General features: G+C 42.1%; 1 protein-coding gene across 1 annotated transcript in view; it reads right to left on the bottom strand.

The window, feature by feature from the left end:
* Atp13a5 (ATPase 13A5) overlaps nt 1-12,505 on the bottom strand; it is a 140,201-nt gene that overhangs the window by 33,784 nt on the left and 93,912 nt on the right. Inside the window, exons 22-26 of the mRNA XM_028753804.1 lie at nt 11,570-11,649; nt 9,368-9,410; nt 6,878-6,987; nt 3,027-3,123; nt 392-464 (exon numbers count right to left, since the gene is read on the bottom strand). Of these exons, the coding sequence (XP_028609637.1) occupies nt 392-464; nt 3,027-3,123; nt 6,878-6,987; nt 9,368-9,410; nt 11,570-11,649 (403 nt within the window). The remainder of the gene's footprint in view (nt 1-391; nt 465-3,026; nt 3,124-6,877; nt 6,988-9,367; nt 9,411-11,569; nt 11,650-12,505) is intronic.

Here is a 12,505-nt window from a genome sequence, read left to right as displayed (position 1 = left end):
AAGGGGACAACATAGGAAATGTAAATAAATCATCCAATAAAAAAAAAATAATATGTTGACAGGTTCTTAGGGGAAAGACCTATTTATTATTAGTTTATTTATTATTTATAATAGGTTATATTTACAGTATATAGGATATATCATTCATATATTATTACATTAGACCTACTTATTATTAGGTTATTTATTATTTATATTAGTTTATATTTATATTATGTAGGTTATATTATTTCTATATTATTAGGTTAGACCTATTTATTATTAAGTTATTTTGCTGCAGGTCTAGAGACTCCAAGCCCCAATGTTACTTTAAATAAATTCATAGACGTCACTTTTCCACCAGGTCCTTAACTGTGTGTTTCTAGGACTTCACAAATAGATACAAACTTACTCGTTAAGCTGACCATCAGTGTAATGGCCACGTCTTGCAGGAGATACTGGTAATTACCAAAGAGCTGAAGTTGCTGGGGGGAAGAAAACAGTGTAAGTATCACGTCTGTTATAGTGGTTCTCATTTATGGTGCTCCTTAAAAAGCACTCTGCAAGCAGTTGTTGTTTCTTTCTTCTTTTCAAATAGAAAATATAGACCTAAAAATATCAGTAGCTCATTAGACTAAATGACCCCAGTAGCTATTTTCCCAGTCATTTCTTTATAACCAGTAGCTCCATCAAAACCCTACCAGCCTCTTACTGGTCACATTACCCTTGGCAGGCATCGTCTCAGCCTGGACAGCTGAATTCTCAACACAAGCCTGAAAGTTTCTAATGGGATTTTAAGCAGAATTTAAAGTCAAGGCCTCAACTCCTTCAACCTGTGTTGGTCTCCACCTTGAGGAGGGACTGAATGATAACAGTGAGTCTGGAACTCACTCATGTTCCCAGATTGAACACAGCCTCTCCCTAAGCCAGTGCTTTTCAATCTTCCTAATGCTGAGACCTGCTAATACAGTTCCTTGTGGTGTGGTGAACCCCCGACCATAAACTTATTACCACTGCCACTTCATAACTGTAATTTTGCTACTATTGTGCGTTGTAATGTAAATATCTGTGTTTTCCAATGGCCTTAGGTGACTTCTGTGAAAGAGTTGTTTGATGCCCTCAAAGGGTATCAAAGGTTGAGAATCACTGCCCTAAATAAACTCACTGCAGACTTTAGCTCACTACCTTTGCCTCCCTGAGGTCTGGGTACACACAGCACTTAGCTTTTCAGTTCACATGTTTGGAGCTGAACTCATAAGGCCAAAAAGCCATTATTCTTTGGGAATGTCCATGATGGTTCTTGAGCAGCCAGGCCTTCCAACATGCGCCACAGCTAGTGACCGACTTCCACACCGTGATCTGATCCTGAGCGTGTGTGGCCGATGTCTGCATGTGAACGTACCCTGGCCTTTTCAAAGACTCTGCAGTCGCTTCTAGGTTGAGGAGCTTGGAGAATGACCTCATGCGGCTCTGAACAGCTGGACAGCTGCTGAGTGGATTGATTGCAACTCCACCACAGACCCTTCAGCTCTGTACTCAGTTTTATGAAAAAGTAGGTACATTGTGCCCTCTGATTCCCAACTTTTCCTCATTTACCCACCAGTGCCCTCCCCACCATAACACATGCCCATGTGCACACATGCTCGCTCACACACGTGTGTGTATGTGTGTGTGTGTACACATGTGCTCTTGAGTATTAAACATATACTGTGTGCACTTGTATGTGTGTGTGCATGTGTGTGTGTACACATGTGCTCTTGAGTACTATACATATACTGTGTGCACTTGTATGTGAAGGGGTGTGTGTCCATGTACTTATGTGTACAGGCCAGAGGTCAGTATCAGGGGTCTCCCTCTATGGGGGTCCCCATTTTATTTTTTTGAGACAGTCTCTTATTGAACCTGGAGCCTGGCTGGCCGTCAAGTCAGGATGTTCCTGTCTCTGCCTTGCATCACTGGAAATATAGGTGTGTGTCATCAAACCCAACCTTTGATGTGGGTGCTAGGAATCAGAACTCATCAAACCCTTAACTGACCGATTCAACGCTGAGGCCCCTGGTTACTTCCTCTTATCCTTTCTCCTTTGAATGGCAAGATCATACATACACAGAGACACAAGAAAACTATCCAACAGGATCCTTAAATTTTGCAATGTGAAAAGCTATCGTAGAACTATGGAGACCTTAAAAGTAAGTCATTAACTTTCTAGAGGGGGGAGTTGGCCAAGGGTAAGACCCCACTTTGCATGTTAGATGAAGGTAAGGCTTGGATAGGGTCTCCTTATCCCTCCCCACCTGACAGCCATGTAGCCCCCCACTTATGTCCTTGCCAGCCGGAACTGACAAGATGCCCCAGTCCCTGCTCTCTCCGTTTACCTCTGAGTCATCCTCCCAAAGCAGTAAAACAGCTTCATTCCCCAAGTGTCCTCTGAGGGTGTTGGATCATTTTATTATAGAGCAAACTATGCTTGAAACGATGCAGATTATTTTTAATCTATGCATAGCTTCTGTGTGCTAAATGGCTATTACCATTTGATTTTTTTAAATTCCTTTGTCATTTTTAAGGAATTTCTATTCTTTGCTGATAATGTACCTAACACTATTAAATTCTGGGTAGGTTCAGGTGCACAGCCCCAGCATGGGAGCTTTTCAGCATTGCTGTCCTACCAAATGAAATACAAACTCTTCTCTTCCATTTTATCGCTTTTGAGTCGTCTTGCCAAAAATATTCCACAGTTGGAGGCAGATCCATTTCCTGCCAAGTTATATTTAGGCTTCTCTCAAACCCTGTTTATTCCCAAAGGAAGAGATGGGATTGCAGAGGTCAAGAGTTTCAGGTTATCCAGAGAAAACCAACACCCTAGACAACATATCCAGTAGTACTGACTTCTGACCTTAGGCTACAAGAAACACCCCAGATTCCAAAGTTTGTAGGCACCTGTTTCTGGGGAATGTCATGCATTTATAAACATTAAAGGGGGTGTAGGATCCACATCCCAACACTATGAATACAATTAGAAACTGAGAAGAAATGAATTTAAATCTTACCCAGTACAGAAGTGATGTTCCAATAAACTGGATGATTCCGTACATGGTCAAGTATTTAAATACGCCGAAGGATGAGACCAGAGCAGCCCGGCCCTCCCTGTTGAGAACAAACACAAAAACTGCTGACGTAAGCCACACAGCCCTAGCCTTTATACTTTAAAAGGAACTCAGTTTAAAAAAATAGTTAATTCTTTGCCAATGTGTATAATACATAATATAATTAATATAATACATTATATACATATTTCACATATGTATATAGTGTGTGTAATACATTTTAGAACTTGTCTCTCCGCCCTCCCTTATCCCCTTCCCACCCTTACCAAATCCTTAACCCCTTGCACCAAGTCCTCCTCTCACTTTTGTGTCTTTTGCTTATAGTTTTGTTTCTGCTTTGGTTTAACCTGCTCTGTTTAGCCAGAGCCACCCTCGTGAGCACCAGTGTGAAGCTAACCATTGAGACACGAGTAACTCACCAGCGGTGACATCTCTGAAGACATCGCTTGACTGGCAGCAGCTCCCTTGGGCAGAGAAGAGCCCTATGAGGCTGCTCAGTAGAGCTCGTGAGTAGATGTTTAGGGATTGGGTCTTGTGCGTGCCCTATGCAGTCAACTGCAACTGGTATGAGTTCATGTGTGGGGCCGCCATCTTGTGCTCATAGCATAGACCAATTTTCTTGTCTCCCATTCTTTCTGTCCCCTCTTCTGATGAGGACCCCAAGCCTTAGAGAGTGATATAAGTGTTCCACCAGAGGAGGCAATATGGGTGACCCACTTAAGGCTGAGCAAGTTGTTCTTGTTTAATAGCTTGTTGATATATATTCACTTAGCCACCTATTCATTCTTTCAACTACTTTTTAGTTTATGTTTAGCTTTTTACAGTGCTGGAAAAATCCAAGTCCTTCTATATACTAGGCAAGTATTTTACCAGCTATATACCAAGAAAACTACATAATCTTTTTGTATGTTTTATTAAGTTTTGTGTGTATGTGTATATGTGTGTGTGTGTTATGCATGTTAGTATACAGGTACATACACCCATACACAAACTTGGAGAGGCCAGAATAAAATGTCAGGTGTCTTCCTTCATCACTCTCTACCTTAGTGACTTGAGACAACATCTCTCACTGAGTGGGAAGATTATTGTTGGGCTAAGTGGCTAGTGGCTGAGCTATCAGGGACCACTTGTATCTGATCCCAAACAGTAGGGTCCCAGGCAAACAAAGCTATAGCAGGATTTTTATGTCAGTGCCTGGGATTTGAATTTGGATCCTTATGCTTGTGTACCACTGAGCCATCTCTCCAGTCTCTTGTTTTATTCACTGAACTCCAGAAGCTTCTACCTCCCGAATGCTGTCTAACTGGCATCCACTGGTCTATGCAGTGCTGGGAATCAATGTCAGCACTTATCTGTGATAGGCAAGCACCAACTAATTAAATCCCATAACCTATTCAATCTTTCATTCATTTGGGCAGTCTATTCCTCAATCCTTAATTCCCTCCTTGATTCTTGATCTACTTTTTACTTAGGTCTTATGAAGTACTAATATTACACCAAGAATCATTATAAAGGGACAGAAACAGAATCAGGCCCTGTTTCCTCCCTGAAGTAAGAATGTCATCGTATAAAGTCTAAGCATAAGGTGCATTATAATGACCTGCAGTGTCAAGCATCGACTCAATCTTAATTTCTTCTATCTCAACATGCTTACTAGAATTGAGTGAGTTTTAATGGCTCTCAGACACACAGAGCTAAGGTCAGTGCTCTTGCAGTTTACAAAGTTTGGATGCATCTCTAAAATGGAGTCCTGGTGGTTTTTGCCATCTGTGATACTGCTGGAAGAAATCAAGGTGTTATTCTGAGCTGGTGAAGAGATCAAAAGACCAAGACTATTGTAGAAACCACAGCTTGGAAACTGCATATTCATCCTTTGGAGGAACAAGAACTGGCTTCTAGCTGAGGGTTTTTTGTAGAGTAGTGGATCAGCAGACAGTGTGAGAATGTAGTATGTTGGCTCTGCAGCTTACCTTTGACAAGACAGACATGAGCCCACATGGCTTTAGTTTGTTTCCAGTCCCTAGTGACATTGGTACCTGCTCAGCTCAAAGATGTTACAACTACATCAAAACATAAAATGGTAGACCTGGAAGCCAAATGACTAACTTCTTGCCTCAGGCAAGATGGGTGATAGGTTGGGAGTTGGGCCAGGCTACTTCCGGCAGATGTTTCCCACCAGGCTGTGAACAGCTAGCATTTGTTTTTAACAAAGGATGGAGAAAAAAAAAAAACAGGAAAGAACCAAAGCCTGGATTGTTTTCCCAAGTCTGACATAAACATTATGATTTCATCCTTTTCCCCCTGCAATTGTATATAATTTCAAGAAAATTAAGACAGCCAGATTCAAAACAAAGTACAAAATGTGGTTCTAAGGGCAAGACAAAAGCTGTGTTCGTGAGCTTCCAAGATCACTGCTATTCCTAATGATTATGAATTTCAGTAGCTTGTACATTTATCTGCATATCCTGCAGCTACCCATCGAATTCTCTGCTTAGAGCTAGACAGCAATACAGAAATAATAATAATAAAAAGATACTGCTTTTCCCACAAGGACTTGAACTATAACAAACAGTGGCTCTTACTCCAAAGAATGACAAAGAAACCAGTAGACCTAGACCTATACATGTAAGACTTGTACCACATCACCCTTCTAGGGTTCTTTCCCAGGAATAAGCATGTGTAGTGAATACCAAAGGGTAAAATGAGCCTTACAGAGCTGAACACTGAACCATATCTAATTTTTCAAAGCTATAAAATACAGAAACAAAGAGAATCTACCCTGAACTCTTAATAATAAATCATCTACCACTCCCAGAAATCTTATATCATGACTTGTATTCTAAACCAACATACTGCATTATAAATACATTCCAGATGCATAATACATCAGTCACAGTTGTGCTTTAGAGGCACAGGGGATGATGGTGCTCAAGGGTACAGAAGAACACAGATGTAGATGCCCAGGGAAAAGGACATGAGATCCAGCTGCCTGGTGGATGTGTGGGAAGGGCATGGTATTTCAGGCCCGATGCCATCCCACCAGTCACCCTGTGCTCTGAGGCACCAACAATGTGATAGAGAATCAACTGATTGTCCTTTCAGAGTAAGCTGTGTGATAGCTTTCAGCCCGTGGGCCCTGGAGATACCCAGTTACCACCAGGTAATCTAGGAACAGCAGGGGGAAAGATTTATGAACAAAATATATAACTGGATCCTTTATCTTTTGTTACACTTAAAATGTTAGTAGAAATGAATTCGAAATGCGTTCATTGAAGGAAAACAAATATATGTCCCTCCTTCCTAATCTCCAGTGAAGTTTAATACCTCCTATGACAACATCCTGGTGTTTCTGAATGTTTATTTTAGAAGTATACAATAGTATTGGCAGAAGCTGTCTAATGATGCATTCTTATCCTGCCCTCTCACCCATCCCAAACTCCTAGTCAAATATTACAGAAGGTATTCAATATACAAAGTTAAGGGAAAGAGAAGATATGCAATCAGGTTTTAAATATCAAAGAAAGCTTTCAACAGTCTACCTGACACACCCATCTATTTCTTAAAACTGGATGAGTCACTGGATGGACAAGTCACTTTTTTTGTGAGTTTGTTAGTGCTTGAAAAAGCAACAGAAATCATTCTTTGGCTAGGGGTCCAACAGAACTAGGCCTGCCCCAACACTTGCCCTAGATCCACACCTGCCCTCGACATTATGACTTAGTGTTCAATTCTGCCTGCTTCCAGAGCCAGACAATGAGCCACAGTGGTGAGGGATAGGGGAAGCTTCGGCTTACCTGATGAGATGAGGCACACACTCGATGTTGGCTGTTTTTGAGGTGAAGGGAGATGCCACAGATGCTTCCTGTTCTGATAGCGAGATGCCCGCGTGAGCCATTTTCAAAGCCTGGAATTATTCATCCAAGTCAAACCATGACACCTCAGACCAGGCTTTTCTACTCAAATACAAAGCTGTTTGTTGCATGTCAGTGTCAGTTATAACACTGTATCTGTCCATATTCAGGTCTCTGTTCATAAGCTCTTTCATCCATATAACGTGTCTCTCCTGATCCATAAAGTCACCATGGAAGAGAAACCGACTGCAGCATGATCCACAGAAGGGTGTATGCACACATGTGCAGGTTTCCACACATGCATATATAGTATACTAGCTGTGTGGCCCATGTATGGCATCAGCAAATAGAAGCGCTCATTCAAAACTTCTATAAAAGGATGGGGAAAGGGTTGGAGGGATATCTTAGCTTAGTAGTTCTCAGCCTTCCTAATGCTGTGACCCAACTGTTATGAATCGTAATATAAATATCTGATACACAGTATATCTTACATGCAAACCCTGTGAAAGGGTCATTCAACCTCCAAAGGGGTCATGACCCACAAGTTGAGAACCACTGACTTAGTAAGCAACAGCGCAACAGCCCATACTATTCTTTCAAAAAAAAAAAAAAACCCAAGTAGTTCAGTTCCTAGCACCCACATTGGGAGGCTCAGAGTTATTGTAATTCTAGGTCCATGAAATCTAATGCCCTCTTCTGGACCCTTCAGGCATTTGCACATGTGCATGTATACACACACACACACACACAGAGAGAGAGAGAAAGAGAGAGAGAGAGAGAGAGAGAGAGAGAGAGAGAGAGAGAGAGAGAGAATGAAAAACAATATAAATCTTTAAAAAAGAATGGCAGAATCTGGACGGCCATAGATAGGAGATTTACACCATCTTAGTTTTTACACTTAGTGGGACCATCCTCATGGAAAAAAAACAGGAAAGATATATAATCATAACTTTCTTTGCTGACTGATCCAACCAACTAGCTAACTGCCAGTAAAGAGTGTGGGCACACAGCATCACCATTCAATGCCCAAATCAGGCCAAACACACCCACGGGCACATGGTGTTACATGTGGTACTTCACAGAGGGCTCCTTTATTTCTTCTGATGAAGGATAAAGGCTGTCCAGAAAACACACAACAGACTAGCCCATAGGCAAGCCAGAGAGCCCAAAGGAAATTTGTATTCAGGTTGCTCTGTAGGGCTTGATAGGATAGTTTGCTTTGCAATAGATTGAAAGAGTCCAGTTCAGTTCATCTTAGAACAACAGCTCTCTCCTCTTTTCTCCCTCAGTATTTATGCCTCTATTATGTAGTTTAAGATTGTCTGCCATATGGTAGGGTTAATTCATGCATGATTCCTCCATCAGATGATCACATTTTGGAGGAACAGAGATTGTGACTTTTTGGTTTTGTTTTTTTTTTTGCTATAAATGTCACATAATTAATAACAATAGCTGTTCACCCTAGGTTGGATGAATGGGCTGTGTTTCTTATGAAACATGGGTAAAAAAAAATGTACACTAAGTCTTTAAGTATGAACACATTTTTTTCACAGACATTGGAAAAATATTTAAGTGGAAGTTAAAATGAATAGACAGATTTGACATTTCTAATAAGCTTTGAAAATTAAAGCGCTTTCCCTTTTCTCTCTGTTCCCCTCACTCCTCCTTTTCATCCTCCTCTTCCTCTGTGCACTGCTTTGATGGGTTTAGCATCCTTCATGCTAGGTAAAAGCGCTACTACTCAGCTATACCCCCAGCCCTGCTCTTCCATTCGTGCACCACAGGTAGCTATTAAAGTACATGAATAGTCTTCACAGTCAACCGGTATTTCACCCATGTCTTCAAAAATCAGAATATAAAATATATACTCACCTTCTGCTGGGAATGAAGAGTAACCTGACTCACTTTATTTTAGTTTTGCTACAGAGTGTGAAAACCATACCATTTAGGATTTCATAACAATATGGGAGAAACCTAATTTTCAAAAATTAACCTCAGAGTGGGCTTGGAGGGAATAAATGCAATTTACACATAATTAAAAACTTTATGAATTCCAAACTTTTTCTTCTCTAAGGCTTTACCAGCTATTCACCTGGTACAAAAGCATATCATCTCCCAGAGGCTTCCTCTCTTTATAAGTAACATTAAAGGCTTAATGTGTTAACCTTAAGGCTTAAACCAGATAATGTTGCAAAGTCCCCAATGGGTCTAAACTTTGGGAGCATCAGCAGCTTTGCTTTATTAGTCTGAGAATTGCCAGAAGACAACAGAAAGAAGGCTGAGCTCTTTCTGTTTCCAACCCATGCTCAGGGAGAGGTGAGCATAACCAAGTGGCTGCCAAAGGAAGGCTGAAGAGGCCCAAGGGGGCCTTGGAGAGAGCTCAAGAGAGATTCCAAAGTGCTGTTCGTATTCCCAAAAGTCCTGTGTACTCACCCCACAGTCATTGGCTCCATCTCCACACATGCCCACATAATAACTACAGAGAAAAAGACACAAAAATCAACAGGTCAGGAGGTCCCTTGAATCACTTCCATTATAACTAACTCTGTGTGTGTGTGGGTGTATGTGTCCTGAACAGATGTGGAATCAAGAATATAACTTGGAGAATATTGGTCCGAGAGGGAAAAGGCCTCTGACTTAATTTGTCTCAATCACTGAAATGACAGTGATGACACCAGGAACATCAGCAATGACAGTAATCACACACTTGAAAAGAATGTCAGGTTGATTGTGTCCACCCTATCAAGCTCAATAGCAAGGGGTCATGATTATAATGAAGTCGTGATTGTAGCACTTCTCACTCAACCTAATAGACAGAGCACAGCCTAACCTGGCCAAGCTGCTCTCACCACAACCAAGAGTTCAGTTTCAACATTAGAAGGGCTTAGCAGATACAATCAGAGCATACATGTGTTCTTGGTGTGTCTCAGAGTAGCGGTGAGGTAACTTGTACCCCATGTTTATCTGCTTGGTTTGCACCCAGTATCTAAGTGGAAGGATAAAACTTAAAGTTGCTGCCAGGGAAAAGAAATTTCTTATGCAAGGTCCATTGAACCTTCTACTACAACTGAATGACACTTATCGACAGTGACTAGTGGCAATGCTTTAAACGATTTTCCAAAATCAGATCATAAGCGATAAAAGTCAAGTTCTGTTATGATATCCCTATTATTAGTTGGCCCATAAGAAGTTGCCCTTTTGACATTTCTATAGTTCAAACACGGTCCAATGTAGACAAATTCAGCCCTGACATGCTGGGCTAGTGAAATCACGAACATTTGCATACTGTGTCATAGTGTCAACGATACCTGGAATCATCTAATTGGCTTCCTTCATTTAGAGTTGCTTGATATGCATTGCCAACGGTAAGACCACAAAGAGGAAGACAGGTAACTGAGATGACAGCTCATTCTGTCACAGTATGTGCCTTCCTAAGCTAATTGTGTTTTAGGGGAATGTGGCTTTCAGAGTGTCAGTCAGTATTGCTCAGGCATTGAGACAGGAAGATTATTCTCTTCAGCCAATGTCATGTAATGACCCTGTAAATGAGCTAACCCCTGGCTACTTACCCAGTCTGAGAGCACAGTGGGGCTAATGGAAGGCATTTGAGACTTTGCTAAGGAGCTTATCTGGTAAAATCTGATAGGAAGAGGCAGTCTCCTGAACTGATGGCGTGGCCACTCTGTGCCTTTTTACTATCTGAAACCTTCAGACTAGAAACTGTAATTGGGCAAGGAATGAATAGGTGGGTCCAGTGTTAGTGAGAACTCCTCCGTTCAGACCCAACTTGGTCATCAGTGCTTTGAGAGGGTTCTGAATCTCACCCCGTATCTAGTCCCTGCCAGCTGCCATTTCAGTCCATGCCAACAGGGTCTGAAAATACCATGCATCCTCTAACAGATCAAGCTGGTGACTTTGGGAGGGAGCTCACACACTTTCCTGCCATTCTCATCCTGAGCTACACATGCCCACATTACTTCTCTCAGCATCTAAGCAGGCAATACTCCTGTAAGATGGATTTTATGGGCCACAAAATGAGTGTTCTGTGGGGTAGTCAGTGTCTAAAATGTGCCTCAACTGCCCCCATCTCCTGAACTTCATGTTGCTGTGAAGTCCACTCCCTTGAGTATGGGCAGGACATAGTGACTTGCTTCTAATGAAGAGCAGTCACCAAACTAGTCTAAGATTAGGGAATGAGAGACTAACACCATCCATTCCTCTCCCCCTCTCTCCCCATCTCCCCTTCATCCCTCTGCTCCAGTATTACACTTGATTTCTTGATTTCTGTAGCAACATTAGCCTCTTCCCTATGAAGTGACTCATATCTCAGGAAGCTGAGACTGGCCTCCTCCTACTACCTGTGTCTTTATTCCAACACACAAAAGGAGCTTAATCAGGTGAGGGAGGTGGCGGAGAGCCACCCCCACTAGCACAACCACTCCTGGCTGGACACCACTTTATGTCCTTTCGTAATTAGAACCTTGGGTTAGGAATCAAGGCTTACCTGAGGCACATCTGGATACCTGATCCATAGAAACCTAAAACAACTAAGGATGCTACCCTCAGATGCTATGGAGTGAGCAGCTCTACTGCCATACAGAACCAGTGCGTGCTCCTTTCCTGCCCATCACCTACTTTAATTTCTGAAACTCTTCCACAAGGCTTGATTTCTGCCCAGGAGACATTCTTGCAAAAATGGTTCCATTAACCAGAATCTAAAGAGGAAAAAACAACCGTCATAGTAAGATTAGGAAGGAGACTGTTTCAAAAATGAAAGTCCTGAAAATCACTCACAGCCACTGGTTTAACACAGTGTGTGTGGCATTAGACCCAACGCCAGGGAACGAGGATGAGGGATGCAATGCTTTATTTAACATTGAACTTTAAATCCTCCATCACAGCTCCATTACTTTTTTCTGGGCCCAATCCCTTTGTTTCCTCCCCCGCCCCCCCCCCCCAGAAGGGGAAACTTTTCATTAACATAGCAGCTAGGAGATAGGAGGCAGTTAGAATCGAGGACAATTGTTTGGGACATGAAGCTCATTTTACTATCTGTTTCCGCAGACAGGGTGCAACAAACCAGAGGTGAGAGGTGAGTGTCTGCTCCCAGAACTTGCTGTGCAAGCCTTAGGTGAGTGGCTTAACCTCTCTGAGGTTCAGATTCCCACCTTTACAATACAGACTGGAAGAAAAGCTGTCTCAAAGCCTTTAGGCCTCAAATTCTTTGATCCCTAACTTAGCAAGGAAGCTAAGGTGGCAGAATATTTTAGACTCTGCTAAACAGATCATTGCGACCCTCAGTGTATATGCCATGTGTCTCCACCACACCGACAGTGCAACCCTGTCCAGCACGATTTTAAAGCAGGACACACGGAAGACAGGATAATAAATGATTCTGAGAATAAACTGTAGTGCATTTTGTTGCCCTTCTGCTGTGATTTAAGGCTCCAGACAGCAGGGGACTGGCGCTCTGCCTGACATAGGCTAGTGGCTTTCAGAGATGCTAATGCAGGTAGGGCTGATGTGTGGATCTACTCTGAGGTGGTCTCAGGGAAGATAGGGAGGGAGGGA

Source organism: Grammomys surdaster, unplaced genomic scaffold (genome assembly GCF_004785775.1).
Source record: "Grammomys surdaster isolate TR1022 unplaced genomic scaffold, NIH_TR_1.0 125956, whole genome shotgun sequence".
NCBI classification, from domain to species: Eukaryota; Metazoa; Chordata; class Mammalia; order Rodentia; family Muridae; genus Grammomys; species Grammomys surdaster.
The sequence above is the reverse complement of the archived record's forward strand: the minus strand, read 5'-3'. Positions and strand labels throughout refer to the sequence as shown.